Source organism: Lotus japonicus, chromosome 1 (genome assembly GCF_012489685.1).
Source record: "Lotus japonicus ecotype B-129 chromosome 1, LjGifu_v1.2".
Lineage (NCBI taxonomy): Eukaryota > Viridiplantae > Streptophyta > Magnoliopsida > Fabales > Fabaceae > Lotus > Lotus japonicus.
In genome coordinates, this window is record NC_080041.1 from 1,217,272 (window position 1) to 1,239,904 (window position 22,633).

At 36.7% G+C, this 22,633-nt stretch overlaps 2 protein-coding genes across 3 annotated transcripts; both read right to left on the reverse strand.

Annotated features, from left to right (window-relative positions):
* Nucleotides 1–410: 410 nt before the first annotated feature.
* Nucleotides 411–7,259, reverse strand: LOC130732921 (nuclear pore complex protein NUP133). Its single transcript, XM_057584932.1, has 8 exons — nt 7,009–7,259; nt 6,745–6,869; nt 4,789–6,597; nt 3,343–4,061; nt 3,108–3,260; nt 2,352–2,682; nt 1,694–1,764; nt 411–1,344 (listed from the first exon to the last, which is right to left on the reverse strand). Exons 1-8 carry the CDS (start codon nt 7,176–7,178, stop codon nt 793–795), a joined length of 3,930 nt encoding a protein of 1,309 aa, XP_057440915.1. The 5' UTR covers nt 7,179–7,259; the 3' UTR covers nt 411–792.
* A 1,426-nt stretch (nt 7,260–8,685) lies between these two features.
* LOC130732922 (uncharacterized) lies at nt 8,686–12,788 on the reverse strand. Of its 2 annotated transcripts, none has more exons than XM_057584934.1 (4): nt 12,754–12,788; nt 12,310–12,391; nt 10,271–10,463; nt 8,686–9,068 (listed from the first exon to the last, which is right to left on the reverse strand). In XM_057584934.1, the coding sequence occupies exons 2-4, from the start codon at nt 12,361–12,363 to the stop codon at nt 8,938–8,940; spliced, it is 378 nt and encodes a 125-aa protein (XP_057440917.1). In that variant the 5' UTR covers nt 12,364–12,391; nt 12,754–12,788; the 3' UTR covers nt 8,686–8,937. The 2 variants fall into 2 exon arrangements, with proteins under 2 accessions (XP_057440917.1, XP_057440916.1); XM_057584933.1 differs by having other exon boundaries at nt 12,625–12,763.
* Nucleotides 12,789–22,633: the final 9,845 nt, after the last annotated feature.

Consider the following 22,633-nt stretch of genomic DNA (forward strand, 5'->3'; position numbering starts at 1 on the left):
ATTGACGAAAATCGATCTATTTTTGTTTTTGTATTGCTACCACAAATAATACTTACAAATAAAATCTCACTTTTATGATTACAAGAAAAAATAAACACTTTTGAAAACAAACAAGCTTTAAACTAATATTTGATTTCACATTTTCATTTCCAGTTAATACTTTATAATATTATAATTGCAAAAATAACGCGTTGTTTGATTGATTTCTTTCAGATCTCCATCCATAACTCCATTTGATGTTATTTTAGAGATACTTACCTAATTTCAGTGATTTCACTATACACGTTATTACGTGACATTTTCATTACATTATTATCACAACTATAGCTTTTATGCACGATAAAAGAAATTATAGGCACTTTCATTTCCTTACACAATCCATCTTTTCTTTCCCAAATAAGGTGTTAAAATGGTGCACAAGAAACATTTCTATTTTCATAGTAAACATAATCTCTTTTCACACTGGGATAGTTGTAGTTATTATACTTTATGTACCATAACTTCTATCGAGCAACCTTTACCATTATCCTTCCTCCAGGGATAAAGTGTTAATGCAATTGAAATGCAACAAGATAGTAGAATGACACAAGAACTGCATTTCACATGCCATGATAGGACAAAACCTGCGCCAACTTGTATTACAGTAATAGTTATGTCACTCTATGCCTGTTTGAAAATCTTCCTACAATTGATTTTAACTTTAAAATCAATTTTGGAGAAAAGCTTGTGTGAATTGCTTCTAGGTGTCAGAATTAATTCTGAGCAAATAAAAGCCGATCAAAGACATGCTATCTATTCCATGGGAGAAGGCCCTTCTTCGACTCCGATATCACCATCATGATCACTACCTAACATGACTGCCATTAGCATAAGCTTGCCTGCAACTGGAAAATCCTTGTGCTGCATCAGTATTGTTTCAACTGAAGAACTCATATCCCCCAACATAGAAGTCTCCATGTTCTCTTGTCTCAAGGGTAATACTTGATCAAAACCTTCTTCAAAGCTTTCACTTCGGGGTCCATAGCACCTGCTTGAAGCTTGGAAAAGTACAGTGTTCTTCAGGTTTTGTAGGGTTTCCTCGTCACTCCATCCTTCAACCATGCATGAATCATGGAACTTGCTCCAATCATCCTGACTGGAAGCCTTCTTCCAGCAATCCTCCAAAAGTTTTCTGTGGGTCTTGCGAAACGAGGAACTGGTCCATGCAAACACGTCGAAGGTCCACAATGAGAGCTCTCCATCTTCACCCTCTAGGCACAGTTTAATCAAGTCTTCTGGATGAAGCAGCTGATCTTCAATAAGTTGCTTATCTTCAACAGAAGGAAGACGCTTCATTACTTCTTCCTGCGGGCAAAGTGTCTAGGTGAAAATAGGTAAACAGGACTCTTTAAAGGGTACAACAAGGCTTATATGTCATTGCATGGTTCAACAAGCTCTCATGAACCAAAGCAAACGTGGATTTCAAACCTCAAGTGGCACATGAAACAAACAGGTGCAACTCTCAACACCATTAGCTAAGCAATTTTGTTGCCAAACGTGTTTAAGAAATAATCAAAGCATGCAAAATCCTTAAGCAGTCTCCTGACATGCACTCCCTCTAAAATTAAAACATTTTTAGAACTGCTTCCTGTTAATTTGACAAATAAATTTACTTGCATGCCATGACACCTGTCACATAAAAACTGAAATCTACCTGCAATTTCAGAATCTTTAAATCAGCCTCAATGCGGTCCACCTTCACCTGAGTTCCAGCATCTCTACCAGCTGTTTTACAAGGTTTTAGCATTAATAACAAATTCAAATTTGCAGGTATCTATAAAAAAATCAGCATTTAACAGCCAGTGTCCAATTGAAACAATACATAACGATTTGAGGAACAAAAAGGCAGGTCTAAAAACGAACACCATCTTTCTCCCATGAGTTCAAAGCCAGACCTAAAGTGAACCATAAATAAACAGGTCACATGCAGAGCATGTGTACATAAATGAGATAATTTTTTGTTTATCTATGACTAAACTAAGTGGTATCTAGGTTGTGATCCAACTGTTCTTGACCATAAGCAAAAGCGTGAAAGGAAAGCTATTACAAAGTCAACTTGATAATAGAGAATATATGACCCAAAAAACTATCATTTTATGAGATAATTTGATAGACATCGACCACCTATACATAATGAAGAATAGGGTGGCAGCAGGGCCTCACACGCCTGAATAGTACGTAGGGAGAGCAAAAATGAGTTCAAAATCTAGCGTAGTTATCACAGTAGAAGGGAAACATTTAAAGAAATGTAAAATAGAGCGTAGAAAAGAAAATAATCTGCACAAGGCATGAAAATCACACAGCAGCAATACCTGCAAATGCAGCTATCTTAGAGAGATATAAAAGATTCTTTCTGTCAGACAATTTTAGTTTTGACTTCATATACGCCTGTTCTTCTTCTGCAGCTGTGGTAGACTGTATGTTTTGTGTGAGAGCCAAAGCATGAAGTGTTTCCGAAGCGGAAGAAAATTGATGAAGGAACAAATCATGAAGCCAAAGAAGATTTGGATGCTCTTTCAGGAAAATGGACAACTCTTCTGGAAACTCTTCCCCTAGCTTCAAAAGCTCAGAGAATTGTCTGTTCTCATGAAGTTTCTCAAAGACATAGTAACTGAATCCCCCATCAGGTCCCAAACTTTCACGCTGCACACAAACCACAGGGACATTATTGGAACGAGAAAATACATTTGAAGAAAGCAGACACCTGAGAGTAGAATATCAACTGTGATCTTATAAAGAATAAGCAAGAACACACTTCATATGAAACAAACAATAGTAGTACATATTGAATCTTTACGGTAAAGTAACCAAATGGAAATAATAAATTGTCATTTTCCAATAGCCAATTTTTGTGTGTCAAAGGCTGAAATTCTATTCTACATTGCAGGTGGGGACTGTTATTATAGCAAATATTTCTTCTCAGTGGACTTCAACTCCACCTTAAAGCCCACAACCCGTAACAAAATATTTGGGTCACTATGCTAAGAAATTCATAATCGCAAAGATGTAGAAAAAAGGGAACAAAAGCAATTGAAGTGGCACATCAAAAGAGAAAATCATCCTCATACCATAATATTTCTCAGTAATTCCGAGTCATTTACATCACAACAAACTGTCCACATAACTTTGTAGCATCCATGTTGTTTAGCAATTGATAACAGACGTGAAGTAAGCTTCATAATGGCTTCATCATTCTGCTCTTCAGCTCCTTCAATTGAATCCTACACAAGTAATTATTTGAACAATGTAATCATATTCCACACCAGAATCGCAATGATAAGGTAAGCAAAATATAATAATAACCTTATGAGTAGCTTCAAATTCTTTAATTTGTTGATGGAGAGTTTCAAGAAGAGCATCTCGCCTCTTCCAATATTCATCCAGTAGACCTTTGTGTTCTTCTTCACGCTCAATTTTAGCAGTAACAGCACCAGAATATGCCTCAAGGAGAACTTCGGCTACAGCTTCTAGATGATTGTACAAATTTAATTTTGCTGTTTTATCAAGCCCAGATGTTTCATTCAACAACTGAAGCAGGACAGAAGCAACACTCCAAATCCCCTTACGCACAGCAGGTTGACAATACCAAGGTGTTAAACCTTCAGGAGGTGGATACCATAATTGGTTCTCATTCTTATAGTCAAAGCATGTCCTAATTATAGTAACACAAGCATTTGAGAGTTCACATGTTCTCTGGATCTGGATCCCAGATGGGTGCTCTGGTCTTATAACATACTCTAACTCTGCATCTAAGCAGTAAAAGAAATTTTCAAGATCTGAAACCTTACTGTAGAACACTTCAGCATTATCTCTATCCATCAGAAGGACAGTATTCCGGCGAGCTCTATCACCAACTAATTGTATCATGTCCCAAAGAGCACCTGCCAACTGAATATCTAAACTAGAATTCGAGGAGCCAACACCTGTGGATCGGTTCTGGCTAATCAGATTTTGCAGTTCCCTCAGCTGAATCATTGCAGATAACTTTTCACCATGCTCCAAGATAAGTTGCAAGGCATGTCCTGATAATCAAAAAAACGTAATTTAGTCATGGAATGTCCAACTATTGTTTGCTAACTGTTGTTTTGTTTCCTCTGAACCTACAACTATTTATTTTACAATTTTATTTAACATAATCATTTTTTTGACAAAAATGCCTGGGAAAACATAATCGGTAGCTAAATCATAAATCAAACACATCCTTCCACAAAATTCCACCCCAAGAAGTCAAATGGCAACTACAATTAAAATTCTACATGCATATCAAAAATCTAATCAACCAAATCAACTAGTCAAAAACTTTAAAAAGCTGCTTTATTGATCTATTCACTCCCTCACCTATTTATATTATTTGTATATCTCACATGTGAGACAAATGAGAAAGAAAGAAGATAATTCATCTAGTCACTATAAACCTCCTATCTTTCACTCATAACTCATTCCCACATCCTTAGACAGAAGCAAATAGGTGGTAATAGTTACCCTAAGAAGTATGATTATTTTACCATCTGCAAAACCCATTCCAAATTGATCATCCAAGAATAATTATTAGGTAGCTGATTTATTTTATTTGCAATATAATCAGGCTGGCAGATAAATTCAACTTACATCAACCATGCCCGTCATAGTAACAACGGGCCGAAAACATAAGCAAACAAGTTAGTTGCATATGGTAGTATTGTAAAAGGGGTGGTTTGAAGATCAAATAAAAAACATAAACTTTTGGAGAATAGACTACAAATTTCATACTCTGCCTAGAACACAGCTCCTCATGGCATTTGGATAAGGCAAGAAAGTGCAGGAACTTTTGATGCTTCTGCTGCTTTTCCAAGAGTTGGGTGGAAACATAAGCCATGGCCAAAATCTCTGCACCTCTGGTTGTTGTCCAATGCTTAGCTAAGGTATCAATGATTGATTTGCTCATCCTCACAAAAACATTAATTTCTCCATCCCTTTCAAATGAACCAGAAGTTTCTAGCTTTTCAAGAGACCTGTCAACTTGTCCAGAGGATAAAAATTCATTAAAAAGCTGATTCAATAAAGCTTCTGATTCTTCATCTTGTGCAGTCCGACGTGCAATCCCACTCAAAACCGCCCTTTGTCTATCTCCAGTTCCCCATGCTTCAGAGCTAGCCCTTCTAGGAGCAAAGTTGCCTGCAAATGTAAGATTTCTTATCTCTTCTTGTGCAGATCTTTCGTTTGAGCTGCCTTTGCGTGATAAGCTCCGCTCAGGTGGTTCAACCCCTCCAAGTATGACAGCCTTCTCTGGTATTGCCCACATTCCTGCTTTCTCTGTTAATACAACCCATGCACCTTCTGCATGATCATCTGCAGATGGAAGAATTGAAGCATCTAGTACTTTTCCAGCGTCATAGGGTAAATCAAATTGATAGAGTCGTGTAGCATTTCTATAATAATGGGAGACAGTGGCTGTTCCATCCCCAGATATTATGACTGTAGATCCTGACGGCTTGCCCCCTATTCGAAGCCGCATGGAAAACAAGAAATCTTCAGCTTCAACTCTAGCTTTTGGGATAATCACCTCAATAGGAGCTTTTTTCTCCAAAATCTTGTCATTTGTAGTTCCCACATCCAATCCTGATTTATATTGCATGGTCAGAAGAGAATACTGCATGTAGCTTGAACTGCTAATCCGATCCTTACAAAAAGTTGCAAAAAGAATGGTAATCACTTTACCATAATCATCTACCTGCACATCAAGAGGCCAAATTCCCTTTTGACCAGCCAGATCCTTCTTAATGCCTAACTCAGGATCTGTTCCAACAATTACCTGAGACCAAAGCATTGAAACATGTATATCAGAACTGAACTCAACTCCAAAACACTTTATCTCATGATCTGTCAAAACCAAAAATTGGCGATTTGATTCCTTTGTGGAATGATGGGGAAAACACCACGTCAGCGACCTTGGGTACCCTTTGTTGCCCTCGAGCTGACCCGAATCACCCCCTTCAGGAGGCAAATGCATACTACTTTCACACACTTCTGTTCGATGAATGCCAGAAGGACTGCATTTAAACTGCCAGAGTTTACCACTTGAGCTACAAGCAAAGGCCACACATACAAAGTCACATCCAGGAACTGCAGAAGCAATCATAGAGTTAAACATGTGCAATTCATTCAAACTACTCGGTCGCCGCAGCCAGTTGGAGAATGTTTTCCCATCAGAAACCAAACTAGTCACAAACTCATCAGAAGACACAAGATTAGTGACTGGAGCATTGCGTGATTGAGAATAGATGTCAGGCCAGTACACAACAGCCCGTGTCTTTCGATTACACAAAACAACAGCTGCGGAGTTGCAATGTTTTGCAACTTTATTCGCCCCTGAAGAGGCGCCATCATAATTAACAACACAGAGCAACCAACTACCAGCCTCATGTTTGCCAACATCCCCATCATTAAAAGGAATCTCAAGAACAACACATTTCATGGAGGACGCAGGTGACAAGTAACTCCAAATGAAAACCCTGTTTCCAGAAATAATCCAAGCAAGGGACGTGCTCTTGTCAATCCCACCAGACGCGCAGCCTTCAACTGCATTGCATTGCAACATATCTCAGACAAATCAAACACAAATTTTATTTTTTCTTTCTAACTTTCACTATTGAATCTGAATGAAGGAATTTACAAGTACACATGTTAATAATAATGCAATGAAGTGATGAATCCAACTGTGCTTACCGGGAACGCGTTTGTGCAGCAAGGCGGCTTGCTCATCGCGAACAACTTGGGGAAACTCGGCAACAAAAACAGGTTTAATTGGATCTGTGTTGTCCTCTTTTCCAGTTCTGTTGACCTGAGGAACCCTAATCAATAGGAAAACAGAAAAATACAAGTTTCCACAATCAATCAAAATCATCAATTCTCATTGTTACTTGTATTGTGCAGAATCAATTTTGAAGTAGCTGAAGCATATTCAAACATGAGAGAGAGAGAGAGAGGGACCTGGCAAGGACAGATAAGCGAGGAGTCCAGGGAGCGGGGGTGCCGGTGGGTGGGCGGTTAGGGACGGCGGAGGATCGGAGAGGAGGAGTGACCGGAGAATCGAGCACCGAGGAAGCACGAGCTTGGTCCCTCGAAGCACCATTGTTCTTCTTCGTTCCACACGAAAACATGATTGATTAGGGTTTATGGGGTTTTCACGGAGAAGAAAGCATTTGAATCACTAGAGGGAAAGTGGAAGGAAGGAAATGTTCTAAGACTACTGTTTAAAAATCTAATATATAAATATAGGAGAGTTTTGCCGCTCGTAATTGTCATACTCGACTCGAGTAATTTAATACACAAAAAGATACTAGTTGGATTATGAGAATTGAGAAGCCTTACAAAAGTAATTAATAATTGCTTTGAGTTTAAAAAATAAATAAATTTATTGTAGAATGGATATTAAAAAAACTCACTTGTGTTTTCCGAAGAAGGAAAAAATGTAAGAATAGCACTAAACGTGTATTTTGATTTCATCGGAAATGGACGTGTATGTGCTTTCGAATTTTCAAATGTGAGATTGTATATTTCAATGTGTTGAAGATGAAAGAGAGTTCAACCTATGCTAAAGTTGCATCCAATCAAACGCAAATTCATCAAACTTTTGTCACCGAAAATCAAAGGTTATTTTTATCGATACATCGGAAAACTAATGAAAGGAGATTATCGAAATGATATGATAGCTTTACATTTTGAAAATTAAACATGAATTTAATGTATATTTAGATTTTCGTTCAAATCAATATCAATCCACATTCAACTAAGATGTAGTCCATTTCCGTGACAAAATCTTATTTTTCCATGAGTATACATGACTCAAAAACATGTACAAACATGCATGAATAAGTGGGCGGTCAACTTGTACAACTTAAAAAAAAAAGAACATAAGATTTTTTTTAATCTGGATAACATTATATTAAAATCAAATTGCCATAAAAGCTAGTACATCCGAAGCCACCAAAGGGTCCAAAACTGGCGGAATCTCCTCAAGCCAAACAACGTTGGGAAACTTGGAGGAGTTCTTTGCCAAGAAATCAGCTACTGAGTTACCGAAACGACGGACAAAAGATAAATCAAAATTAATAAAAGATGAGACTAAGTCTCTACAGTGCTTCAAAACAGAAAATAAATAAGATGCACCATGCTTATTCTGCTTCCAAGCCTCAAAGAGTTGCAAACAATCCGTCTCAAGAATCACTCTAAAGAATCCAAGGTCTCTAGCCAAAGACAAACACCACCGGAACGCCATGGCCTCCGCCACAAGGGAAGAAGGAGCGCCAACGGGCCCGTGAGTAGCAGCAGCATAACATCTCCACTGGAATTTCTTGCAATCATACCCATAGCAGCTCCCAAAATCTTATTTTTCCATTAGTATACATGACCCAAAAACATGTACACACATGCATGAATAAGTGGGTAGTCAACTTGAACAACTTAAAAAAAGAACATAAGACTAATTTTGTAAAATTTGTAGCTTCATGCTTTGATATTGAGAAAATAACAAGTCATTTAACTAAATAGATGATGAATATATATATATATATATGTGTGTGTGTGTGTGTGTGTGAGTGTAATACTTCACTTTGCATGTTAATGGAATGTAGAATTAGGAAAATTAAAGATAAGGAACATTTGAACTTGGAAGTGGAAATGCAACAGCACATATCGTATTTTTGTTTCATATAGGAGATAATACATAATTACACAGCACCAGTGATTAGTGCACAAGGACCTTCTACATAAGAGTTCTCCAGAGGAGAACAAACAACCACGTTTTCGAATAGAAAGAAAGGGAAAAAAAAAGCTATAAATTGTCCTTTACTATCTTCTGTTATCTAGGCAAAAAGAAAATTGCTATACGTAAAAAACATATGTAGAGGTTGTAATGCATCAAGGTTCCAGCTTCAAGGAAACAACTCTTGATTGTCTGTTGCATTTTGCAACCTTTGAGAACACTGTAGATAGACATGCCGGCGCCCACCATGGCCGTCGGACTTTTTGCTCCCCTTTCAAACAAGCCACTATAGACATGAACAATAGTGCACAAAGTTAGGAACATATTATAAAGGATTTAATATATATACATTGTCTGTGCAAAACTCTTCTACACTGGCGTCCAATGATTGTTTGTCACATCAAAAATTAAATTAAAATGATAAATCACTTAACTGTGCCATAACATGTAAGCTGATGTGGCATGAAATGATTGGATGTCAATGAGTTTTACACTAACCATGTATTAAAACTAAACTATATAACACATAGGGGCATTTTTTCCAACAATTTGCTGTGGTTAAAATTTCCTTCCTCCCCCCACTTTAATGTTGTCACAAGAATATAATCTTCACAAGAATATAATCTTGTAAGGGAAAGTTACAAAACAACAAAATAGAAGAAGCATATGCACATTCCATGTCTCCTTGTTTACAAACACATCACATGTTTAAGGAAGTGACATTTTAACAAGTTTGGGATAACCAGACATTTCAACCTACAAAAAGGAATATAGTGCAGACTTATTATCTGCTTCCATTGGGAATGAGCGCTTCAAGAAAATGTACTCCACAAACAGTCTTCACTATATTGCATAAAAAGATTAGAAACTTGCGTGCTAGGATGAGACCCACTTGATGGTTGCCTCTATCAAAGTGGTAGCAGAACCAATAACAGGTGCAGCATATCAATTTCTAGGTATATCTCACATTAGTAATACCAAGACTACATCTAAATTGATGGAAATATATGAAATGAAGTGAATGGAATGAGATTATTCGTCATTGTTTGAATCATTTAAAATAGGATACAATGGGATGGAACTTAATCAATACATTCCATTCCATCCATTACCTTTACTCTTCTTCCACTAATTCGAGGGTCATGTATTGTAGATGGAATGGGGGTAAACCAATTTATTGTCTGCTAATGTCTACAATTCCACACACTTCCAAAACAATGTAATGGAATCTTCAACTTGTTCTATAATAAAATATCCAAACAATAGCATTTGGTAATTTCATTCTATTCTATTCTATACCACTATATGCCCAGTTATTAGATATCCAAACATAGCCAAAACATATCCTTTAATCCATCATCTAGTCTATTCGTGTTTCCATTTCCTTATGGCATGAAATGAAGCAGATTGATAACAAAACAAAGAATCAAATGAGTTTATTGGCATGTTTTTTTAACTTTTGACTGTTTTAAGCGGGGAGAGAGAGACCTTTAATCCGTCTTAATTCCTTGCACAATGTGATGAAGTCTCCCCATTTCATGTGGCAACGTCGTATGAAACGAAGGATCTGTTCAGTCGTGAACATAGACATTCCTTCCAGGTATTCTCCATTAATACCATTTTCCTTAAACATTTGGCGATAACTACCAAGATTTATGGACTCCAGCCACATGCCAACATCCTGATAAAAAAGACAAAAGATGAGCGAGGAAACTGCTGTTAGCTTGTATTTTTAGTTACATTTTTTTTTCTGCCATGGAGATGCATCATTTGTTGTTCGTTATCACAGCACATAAAGAAGAAGCAGTCAAAAGATTGTGTTTACCAAGGTTAGATCCTCATCACCATAACTCTTACTAATACGCACAATTCACCAGATAGTAACATAAATGAATTGGAAAAAAAAGGCCATAGTAGACGTATTCCTGAGCTTACTACATTATGTCATTCATTGATAATAAAGCATTGTCACACATAATGCAGCATTGAAGTAGAATAGCAAGATGATGCATCTTTATCAATATAAATTTGCAGTTCAAATTAACGTACAGCTCTAATAATCTACTTAACTGAGCAACTGGTGACAAGGAAAAATTAGTCACATTACTGATAAAAGAACCGGGACTGAGGGCATAACCAAGACAAATAATAAATTCGCTTTCTACTTTCAGATGCTATATTCACAAGCTATAATTGCAACAACAATTTGAAATGCAATGACTTGAAAAAATGCTTATGGGAAAGCTTTACTGTAGGAACTCATCAATATGAATACTTGCTCCTGTGACTAATAGGTTAACCTCTAATTTGTAAATGATAATAGAAACTGTGAGTATCAACTATCAAACTGGAGAATTGAACAAATTGTCTAAAGTTTGATAGAAGTAAATTTAGTAATTTTCCTCTTGTAACCAAAAAAGAAGTAAATTTAGTAGAATTAAGTTTGGGAGAATGAATTTTGTTTGGGAGTGAGAGAGATGAGCGTGTTTCAAAGAATGATTGAATTTACTAAAAAATACATTATATACAGATGCAGTACAATCAAAAAGCTTCAATCAATGTAACTGCCCATAAATAATGGATGAAAATGTAATTTAATAGGTAACATGAAAATATCCGTACTGAAAAGTAAGGTCAATGACACTTTTCTTAGACTTCAATTCCTGTGTCTGGAAACAAAATTTTCATCCATAAAAATTTATCCGAACAATTTCCATCTTTTTCAACTCAAAATTCTCTCTTAACTTTTGGTTAAGGTTCCTAACTGAGAACCAAACAATCACTTAAATAAAACCAGATAACTTGTGACTCTAAACATGAATTAAAGTTCAGTTACGGTAATAAGATTTGCAGGTAAGAACCAAAGTTTCTACTTCAAATTGAAAGAGGGATAGAAAGGAAAACAGAAATACACACCAACTGTTGTGCTAAATTGCTAACAAGACATAGTATAACATGGTAACTATTAAAAACCAACATAACATCATTGTATGAAGAAAGGGAAAAAAAATCAGAAAGGGAAAAGATGATCACAGACAGCCAGATATATCATTCTATCAGATAATTCATTACAAGAGGTAAATTGGGGAAAATGAATTCCTTCATTGATTTCATTACTATACAAAGTTTATATACATCAATAGATAAACTATCTCCTAACAATAGATTGTTAACTTCCTCACAAACTATTAACAAACTCTAACTAACTCACTTAGCTCATTTATCAAGGCTATTACGCAGCATAATTAACAAAGCAAATGAGTATCACTACATAGACTTCCATAGAGAAATTTCACCTAGAAGCTGCTCACAGTAGCTTCTCCCATAGTTAACTTTGACTTTAAAATTGAATTTCCAAACATGTTTTTCTGGTTAAACTAACTTTGCAAAAGATCTGATTATGTGTTGAGAGTACAAATCATATAAAAAAAAGGCCATGAATAAAAAGAAATTTTGGAAAATATAAACAATAATTGAAAAATATTAAATTGTTGGAAAATTGAATAAAGGGGGAAGAAATTATCAACCTCAACAGTCCAGATGAAGAAATCAAGAGGCTCTGGTGATTGTCCTTTGTTCATTTCCTGAATCAAACTTCCCCAAACACACCTGAACAGAGGGACCAAACAGCTCATCAAAAGAAAGAAAAAAACAATTTTTTCCGGAGAAAATCAATAATAAACTATACCCAGATGAGAAAATGAAAAAGGGTCACACAAACAAGGAGAAGATTAGGTAAACACACTGAGATTGAGCTAAGATCTCAAGTACAAAATTTCCGGGGGAAAAAACAATAATTAGAATGAAAAAATGGATAAAATTAAAGGAAAAAAAATGCTTACCACTTAGAGCGAGTGAAAATTCAGTTAAAAATGAAAAATAATAAGAAGAAATTCAACATTTGAGATGAAGGAGAAGAGAGAGAGAGGGAAAGTGGTGATGAGTTGAGTTTAGAGAGAGAAAGAAAGAACCTTAATTCAGTTCAAGGTTGCATCTTAACGTGTTTCATGTTTCCCACGCGCCTCCACTGCATTATATAACCACGCGCCATTCACTACTCACGATTGGTTCATCCCCCCCTTCTTGCCGTCATCCTGTCTCCCTCTTTCACTCCTTAATCCTTATTTATTTTTTTGGAACTAATTGTTTTATTATTTTCCATTTTTTTATTTGCTTTTGGTAGTATTTCACTATCTCATCGGTCGGTAGTGATGAAATTAATATTCTTGAGACTCGAAATCTGATTATATATATATGTAAAGCTCACTTGAGCTATAAGTATTAAATGCATTAAAGAATGAAATTTAAACAAATTTTTATTCAACTTTCAATATATCCACTTATTATTAATTATTAATGAGTAATTGTTAAACTTTTCAATTTCTCATATTTTAAATTAAATATTAATATTATTTTAATTTTAATTATTAATTACTACCAGAGATAATTTTCAAATAATAATAATAACTGAAATTGACTAACTTTACATTAATAAATTTTATTTATTTATTTGTGCTTCCTAAAAAAAATTAGATAGTTAATAGTAATTGTTTTTTAAAGCAAAAAAGATTGAAATAAAAAATAAATAAATTTGTCTAAGTCATTAGCTATTTAACTACCCACTAAAATGTATAACTCAATTGAAATCTTATTATAAATACAACAACAAAAAATTCTTTGTATTATATACATTAAACTAAACTAAAAACTGATCAATAAATTTTTTAGATCAATTAGTTAGTCAATTATTTTTCATGTTTGTTGTATAAGGTAGAATAGAACATGACAAAAGACTCCCAAAACTTAACACTTTAGTTCTCTAAAAAAGAGTGAAGAAAAATGAAACAAGACACTCTAATAAAAATAACTACATTTTTATTTGAGGTAGGAAGGTTAATACGAGTTAATATAACAATTTGATAAAATATTTATTTTAGTCATAGTCATTTATTTTTTAATCTAATTATAATAAAAAATTAATTAAATGCATTAAGCAGTAAAATCTTCCTACCTTTGTAGTAAAATAAAGGAAGCCATAGTAAATTTATTTGTAATTAATATATTAAATAATAAAATAAAAAACTGAAAAAATTTGTATTGTCAAAAGTAATTCAATTATCTAAATTGAATAATAATATTCATAAACATAAAAATTGACTTGAATTTTGCATTAGGGAAAAATAACTAAAAATAAACTTGATTAATGAAAAAATAATGTTATCAATAAATAATTTAGATAAAATTGTTTAAATTAAAAAATGAAGCTATAAGGTATTTACTATTAACTATAACATATGTGTGATTTATTTGAAGAAACAATCTCAATATAATTTTACGATCTTATTATATATAAGTAAAAACGATTTTGAGCAAGGTTAATAGAGAAAAAACGTTATGACCAAAGTTGGACAAATAGAAATTTACTACATAATACTTAATCTATTTAATCTATATCTTATTATAGTTGAAAAATATGAAATTACTTTATTTTTCTCAATTTTAACATTTGTAAACCTGTTTGGAAAATTGTGATCACCCTTCCCAAAAAATGATTTTCTCGGTAAAAAGTAAAAACATGGTAAAACAACTATTTTGATCTCATTAAAAAAAAATTGCTTAATTTTTTTCAAATGGAGTGTATTATTTTCACATTATTAAATAATTAATTAATTAAATTTTAAAAATGATCCAATGCTGGTTATTAAATATTAATTATTAAATTTGAGTAATATTAATTATTTACAAAGAGAACTCCAATACTATTTATTGAAAAGTATTTTTTTGAAATTATTGAAATGTTTAGGGCAATTATTATTATTTATTTTAAAATAAAAACTATTTTAATATTTATGTAATAATTTAAACTATAATCATTGTTATTTAATGTTAAAAATGTTGAAAACAAACCCGTGCAACGCACGGGTATAATATCTAGTATATCGTATACTTTTACCAATAAATCTTTCTTTATACGTACTGCTTAGAAATCAAATTCTAAATTAAATGTTTAAGGAGTTAACTATCTACGAGCAGTGACCTTTAGGTAGCGTTTGATTGACAGGTGGGAAGGGAACGGAACGGGACACATGAGTTCTATTATGTGTTTGTCATGTTTTTAAGATGGAACGGAATGGGATAAAAGGCTCCAGGAACGGGACACTTTGGTTCCCTGGAAAAGGGTGGAACAGAAAGGAACGGAACGGAACACTCTCTTAAAACTTTTGCAAGTTCAAAAATACCCCTAATTTATATTTGAAATTTTATATATCTAAACAGTTTAAAATCACTTCTAAAATTGAAAGCACTTATTATATTTGTAGACAAAGTTAAATGAAAATCTACTTTTTCAAAAAATCACTTAAAATAAAATCAATTATTTTTTCAAAAGTGAAATCACTTTTTTTTTTTGATAAAGCAATGATAAACAAGTCAATTAAAATGTGTTTGATTCAACTTATTTTGGAAAAAAATCACTTTTTAATCAAAATATCACTTTTTTTGTTTGTTTTAGCTGAAGCAGAAAACATATTATTTGAAACAGTTACTTTAGCTTATTATGAAAATCTATGACGATAGATGAGTGGAGATAAAAAAAAAGTGATTTTAATTAGAGTAGTCAAACATGAATCAACTTAGTTAAAATAAAATCAATTATTTTTTCAAAGTAAAATCAGTTTTTATAAGCAATGATAAACGAGCCAATTAAAGTGCGTTTCATTCAACTTATTTTGAAAAAAATCAGTTTTTAATAAAAAAATATCACTTTTAAATTCAAAAAATCATTTTTTTTAACCAAAATATCACTTTTTGTGTTTGTTTTAGTTGAAGCTGTAAACAGATTATTTGAAACAATTACTTTACCTTATCATGAAAATATATGATGATTGATCGATGAGAGGAGATAAAAAAAAAGTGATTTTAATTAGAGTAGTCAAACACGAATCAACTTATTTAAAATAAAATCAATTATATTTTCAAAAGTAAAATCAGTTTTTGTAAGCAGTGATAAACGAGTCAATTAGAGTGCGTTTGATTCAACTTATTTTGGAAAATCACTTTTCAATCAAAAAATCACTTTTTGTGTTTGTTTCAGCTGAAGCTGAAAACAGATTATTTGAAACAAACACACTTAAAATAGCTTAAATAAATAATTAGGTTTATGTTTTTTTCAGTAGCATACTGAAACAACTTAAACAATATATAAGTGATTATTTTAAAGAAATAAGTGATTATTTCATTAAGTAAGCAATAACAAACGGTTTCTATGCAAAATGGTCAATTGAGTTCAATTTGTTTTCATCAATCAAATATTAAACATGCAAGATTATATATGTAATTAAAATCATGGTTATGTTCTATTGACTTGAAGTTACCAAACACAACAAACAGAACATTATTGTCCTGTTCCATCCTGTCCTGTCCCGTTCCGTTCTGTTCTGTCCTGTTTCGTTCCGTCACCAAACGCTACCTTAGTTATTATTTTCCATTTTAATTGATGTTTTCCTGATACTATTGAGACCAAAAATCCAAAATACAATTACCTTTATTTTTTGGCACTAATTTTTTTACTATTTTCAATTTTAATTGATGCTTTCATAACTTCTCTCATTTTTATTTTCTTGTTTTTCATTTCAAAAAAAAATACTTTGTTATTTTCGAATTGGTGCAAATATTTTTCTTATGATTTAATAAACTCCTTTCAAGGCCTTCTTTAAATCAATTTCAATAGACGCTCATCTTATATTCTTGTCCGTACTTATCTAAGTTGTATCTACCTAGAACAAAACTACATTGATTAGGAGATATGAATAAATCATTTATCAATTTTTTCAAGAGGTCAATAATCACTTTAAAAAAGTCTTGTAAATTACATTGCAAAGACTCTGTCGGGGGTATTGCTCAATCATATATGGCTTATCAACTTTTAGAATAAGCACTAATAAGATTTTACATTGGAGTTCAAGGTTTTTACCCTAGCTACATAAATAATTAACTATTAATCAATTAATTTTTTTCAAACTATATAACTAATTAATTATTCCTGAAATAAAATAAAAAAATTATTCTTCATATGGAATTTTTTTTTGGCGAAGCTATATTTATTTATTTTAATGCTGTAAAACTGAATAACGAATCTCAACATAAAAAATAGAAACTAAAGTGATTTTTTATTAATGAAATAGTAATTTATTCATAAACATAAAATAAACAAGCACTAAAAACCTATTACAAATTTCAAATTATAAAACACTAACTATTATTTCCACCTGGTCTCATGAATTCTTTATCCCAGTCAGTGCATATAATGTTTCAGCAGAAATCATGCAGTTTGCCTGATATCACGAGTCTTTCTCTAATCCAAACCCTAGCCTCCTTGCGTTGACGGCCGTGCCACCTTTCTTCTTTTGCACCGCCTCCGCACTCAGGCTCCTGCGCCGCCGCCGCACGTCGCCGCCGCAGCGCCCCTCTCCCCCTACCTTGCTTCCGCCCAACCACGCTCTTCACTTTCCTATTTTCTTTTTCTCCCCTCACCAGCCTTCTTCCATCCTTCCTTTCCATGAGCCGCAGCCGCCCCTGCCACACCAGGCCGCCGCCGCCGCTCCCGCGTGCCTCCCAGCCACGCTCCGCCGCTGCCTCTGTCATCCTCTTTGGGTTCTCCTTCAACCGCGCTACCTCTGTCATCCTCTTTGAGTTCTTCTTCGAGCGCGCTACCTCCCTCTGCCGCCCACAGCCGCGCCGCCGCCAGCCCTCGGCCCATCGACCGCCGCCCTTGCTCGCCGCCGTCGCCCCCAGTCGCTGGCCTGCCGCGCCGCCAGAGCACGCTCCCATCTGTCTTCAACGTGCAGCAGATCCGGGCTCCAACCAAACAGCCCAACCCGACCCGGATCTGTGCCCCAGCGCCCCAGACCGCCCGGTTCGCCCTGCTCCGGCCAGACTGCCCGGTTCATCTTCAGCAGTAAAATAAAAAAAAAATCAAAAAAAAAAAAATTCTTATTAATTTTTTCTGCTGATTCTCATGGCTGATTCCACTTCCATCGATGCTTCCTCCACTCCTCCGGTGGTTACCTCCGCAGCTCCTCCTCCGGCCCCGCCGGCCAAATCAGATTTTCACCCGGCCCTAGCCGTTTCGAATATTAGGAATAACATTCCTATTATTCTTGACGTGGAGACTGACCGCTATGGCACCTGGGCGGAGCTGTTCCGCATTCATGCTCGTTCTCACCGAGTTTTGCATCACATTGTCCCTACTGCGGACAAACCACCTCCACCAGTGACTGATCCTGCCTATGAGCAGTGGGCCACTTTGGATGCTACGGTCCTTCAGTGGATTTATTCCACCATCTCTGTTGACCTGATGACTACTATCATGGAGCCTGGCTCCACTGCCTTCACTGCTTGGACGCATCTAGCGGATCTGTTTCAGGACAATCAGAACGCTCGTGCAGTCACCCTCGAGCAGGAGTTCTCTACTGTTCGCATGGAGGCATTCCCGACCGTCGCTGCCTACTGCCAGCGTCTGAAGACGCTTTCTGACCAGCTTCGTGATGTCGGTGCTCCTGTGAACAATCACCGTCTGGTTCTGCAGCTCATCTCCGGCCTCACCGATGCATACAGGGGTATTGCTACTTTGATCCGTCAGAGCAATCCGCTCCCCTCCTTTCATCAGGCTCGCTCCATGCTCACCTTAGAGGAAGCCAGTATGGCTAAGATGAAACCCACTGAGTCTCATGCTGCCTATGTCGCTACTCAGCCGCGTTCTTCTGATGCCTCTTCTCAGAGTTCTGATCGCCGGACCTCCAACCGTTCACGATCCCACAACTCTAAGGGTCGTGGTGGGAGTCGTGGAAACGGTGGCGGATCCCGCAGTGGCACCTCTCAGGGCTCCTCTCCTCCGATGCCTCCTCAGCAACAGTACTTCCCCTACCAGCATTGGGGATGGGCTCCACCTCCATGGGCCATGCCTCCGTACCCATATCCTACTTCTCAGTGGACTCGTCCTTCTGCTCCTCCTCGGCAACCTGGCATTCTGGGCCCGCGTCCTCAGGCTTATGCTGTTTCGGCCTCCTCCGTGCCCACTGATCTTGCCACTGCCATGCACACCATGACGCTTGCTCCTCCAGATAGCACCTGGTACATGGACACTGGAGCATCATCTCATGTAGCAGCATCACCAGGTAATCTCACGTCTTATTCTAATTTGAGTCATCTTAATCAGAAACTGTATGTTGGTAGCGGACAGGGTATTCCAATTCAGGGTTCTGGCCACACCACCCTACCTACCTCTTATAAAACCAAGCCTTTGTCCCTTTCCCATGTCTTGCACACACCACAAATTGTTAAAAACTTAATTTCTGTGCGACAACTCACTACTGATAACAATGTTTCTGTTTGTTTTGACCCATATGGTTTTTCGGTTATTGATTTTCGGACGGGGATTCCACTAATGAGATGTAATAGTCCTGGCGACCTATACCCAGTCACTCCGTCTTTTCCGTTTGCTGGTCTAGCTCAGAGTCTCTGGCACAGTCGTCTTGGTCATCCCAGTTCTTCTGCCTTGCAGTCTCTACGTAGTAATAAGTTCATTAGTTATGAGCATTTGAACTCTAGTCCAGTTTGTGAGTCTTGTGTGTTTGGCAAACATGTTAGGTTGCCATTTGTTTCTTCTAATAATGTTACTGTGATGCCTTTTGACATTTTACACAGTGATCTATGGACTTCTCCTGTTTTATCGTCCGCTGGTCATCGATTTTATGTTTTATTCTTGGATGATTTCACGGATTTCTTGTGGACGTTTCCTTTAAGTAATAAATCTCAGGTTTTTGAAATGTTCACCTCTCTGTCAAATCAAATCCGCACGCATTTTTCCCAAACTATAAAATGTCTTCAATGTGATAATGGGCGGGAATTTGATAACAAATCTTATCATGATTATTGTGCTGCTAATGGTCTTATTTTCCGTTTCTCCTGCCCACATACATCATCTCAAAATGGCAAGGACTATTAACAACATGATTCGCACTCTTCTCGCTCATGCGTCTGTTCCTCCGTCCTTTTGGCATCATGCTCTTCAAATGGCTACCTATCTACTCAACATTATTCCTCGCAAAAATCTGTCCAATCTCTCTCCCACTCAACTTCTGTATCGTCGTGACCCATCTTACACACATCTTCGCGTCTTTGGTTGTCTTTGTTATCCATTGGTTCCATCCACTGCCATTAACAAATTACAACCGCGTTCCACCCCGTGTGTCTTCTTAGGGTACCCCCTTCATCACAGAGGTTATAAGTGTTTTGATTTGTCGCACAGAAAGGTCATTATTTCCCGACATGTCATCTTTGATGAGACTCAGTTTCCCTTTGCTAACCTGACTCCCACACCTTCCTCTACCTATGAGTGGCTCTCGGATGATATTCATCCCTCTGTTATCCACCGTTGGACTAATCAAACTCCTTCACCAGACCTTCAGCCTACACCTGTAGCCCCTTCAGCCACGGCTACACCACCCACATCCACGGCCTCCTCATCCTCTCCTTCAGATTCCTCCCCCTCATCTTCTACACCTCAATCCCCACCTCAGCCTGCCCCTCCTATTCGCACCATGGCCACTCGCAGTATGCGTGGTATCTACAAACCCAGAAAGCTCTTTAACCTTTCTGTTACCATTGATGATCCCACCATCTCACCTCTTCCCAAAAATCCTAAGCTAGCTCTTTCAGACCCTAATTGGAAATCCGCCATGCAGTCTGAATTTGATGCTCTCATTAGAAATAATACTTGGGATTTGGTTCCTCGACCTTGTGATGTCAATATTATTCGCTGCATGTGGATTTTTCGTCATAAGACGAAAGCTAATGGTTGTTTTGAGCGTTACAAAGCTCGTCTTGTAGGTGATGGCAGGTCACAGATTGCAGGTGTGGATTGTGATGAGACTTTCAGTCCTGTGGTGAAACCGGCGACCATTCGCACAGTTCTCACCATTGCCCTTTCCAGGTCTTGGCCCATTCACCAGTTAGATGTTCAGAATGCCTTTCTCCATAGTGATCTGCATGAGACGGTCTACATGCATCAGCCCTTGGGTTTCCGTGACCCCAATCATCCTGACTATGTATGCCGCTTGCGGAAATCTCTTTACGGGTTGAAGCAAGCGCCTCGGGCATGGTACCAGCGTTTTGCAGACTATGTCTCCACCATTGGTTTTCAGCACAGCACCTCTGATCACTCCCTTTTCATTTACAGACGAGGCTCTGACATGGCTTACCTCCTGCTTTATGTTGATGATATCATCCTCATCAGCTCCTCTCATGACCTTCGCAAATCTATCATGGCTCTTCTCGCCTCCGAGTTTGCTATGAAGGATCTGGGACCGTTGAGCTATTTTCTGGGCATTGCCGTCACCAGACATGCAGGTGGACTTTTTCTCAGTCAGAGTACCTATGCACGTGACATCATTGCTCGAGCTGGTATGGCCTCGTGCCATCCTTCTGCCACTCCAGTTGATACCAAGCAGAAACTCAGTACTTCTGCTGGTACTCCGTGTGATGATCCTACTTTATATCGGAGTCTTGCTGGTGCCTTGCAGTATCTCACATTCACTCGTCCAGACATCTCTTATGCCGTTCAGCAGGTTTGCCTTCACATGCATGCCCCCCGCATAGAGCATATGCTTGCACTGAAGCGCATCCTGCGTTATGTTCAGGGCACCTTACAGTTTGGATTGCATCTTTATCCTTCTCCTATCGAGAAGCTTATTTCCTACACCGATGCTGATTGGGGTGGATGTCCCGACACACGTCGGTCTACTTCTGGCTACTGTGTGTTTCTGGGTGACAACCTCATCTCCTGGTCATCCAAGAGACAACCCACTCTTTCCCGGTCCAGTGTTGAGGCTGAGTACCGGGGCGTTGCTAATGTGGTTTCTGAATCGTGTTGGCTACGTAACCTGCTTTTGGAGCTTCACTTCCCTCTTTCTCAGGCTACTTTGGTGTACTGTGACAATGTCAGTGCTATCTACCTATCAGGTAATCCAGTCCAGCATCAACGCACTAAACATATTGAGATGGACATTCACTTTGTTCGAGAGAAGGTCGCCCGTGGTCAGGCGCGTGTTCTTCATGTTCCCTCTCGTCACCAGATTGCGGACATCTTCACCAAAGGCCTCCCTCGAGTTCTCTTTGATGATTTTCGATCCAGTCTCAGCGTTGGCGAACCTCCCGCTTCGACTGCGGGGGTGTGATAGAATAGGAATGTTATGACTATTCTTCCTGTAATTATGCTGTAATCATGCTAGTCATATTAGGCATTAGTTTGACTTTAACCTATTCATTTTTGTATATATATTGAATTACTATCAATGAGAAAGGCACCCAATTATTTCCATAATCTTACACTATATAACTAATTAATTATTCCTGAAATAAAATAAAAACATTATTCTTCATATGGAATTTTTTTTTGGCGAAGCTATATTTATTTATTTTAATGCTGTAAAACTGAATAACGAATCTCAACATAAAAAATAGAAACTAAAGTGATTTTTTATTAATGAAATAGTAATTTATTCATAAGCATTAAATAAACCAGCACTAAAAACCTATTACAAATTTCAAATTATAAAACACTAAATATTATTTCCACCTGGTCTCATGAATTCTTTATCCCAGTCAGTGCATATAATGTTTCAGCAGAAATCATGCATTTTGCCTCCTTCATTTAATAAGTCACAGATCAGGCAAATAAGAAAGTAACACATAAGACTTTCGAAAAAAAAGAAAGTAACACATAAGAGAAAACAAAACCTGTCACAGGCAAACATTCAACAAAACAAACAAGAATGTACTTAAAAAAAGAAT

Excerpts from the sequence above, each read along its gene's own strand:
- LOC130732921 (XM_057584932.1), bottom strand. The coding sequence starts at position 7,178 with ATGTTTTCGTGTGGAACGAAGAAGAACAATGGTGCTTCGAGGGACCAA. Across the intron at positions 2,683-3,107 it reads AATTACTGAGAAATATTATG|CGTGAAAGTTTGGGACCTGA; the intron begins GTATGAGGATGA and ends GTTTGTGTGCAG. Across the intron at positions 1,765-2,351 it reads TAAGATAGCTGCATTTGCAG|CTGGTAGAGATGCTGGAACT; the intron begins GTATTGCTGCTG and ends CTTGTAAAACAG.
- LOC130732922 (XM_057584934.1), bottom strand. The coding sequence starts at position 12,363 with ATGAACAAAGGACAATCACCAGAGCCTCTTGATTTCTTCATCTGGACT. Across the intron at positions 10,464-12,309 it reads TCTTCATCTGGACTGTTGAG|GATGTTGGCATGTGGCTGGA; the intron begins GTTGATAATTTC and ends CTTTTTTATCAG. Across the intron at positions 9,069-10,270 it reads GGAATTAAGACGGATTAAAG|TGGCTTGTTTGAAAGGGGAG; the intron begins GTCTCTCTCTCC and ends TCATGTCTATAG.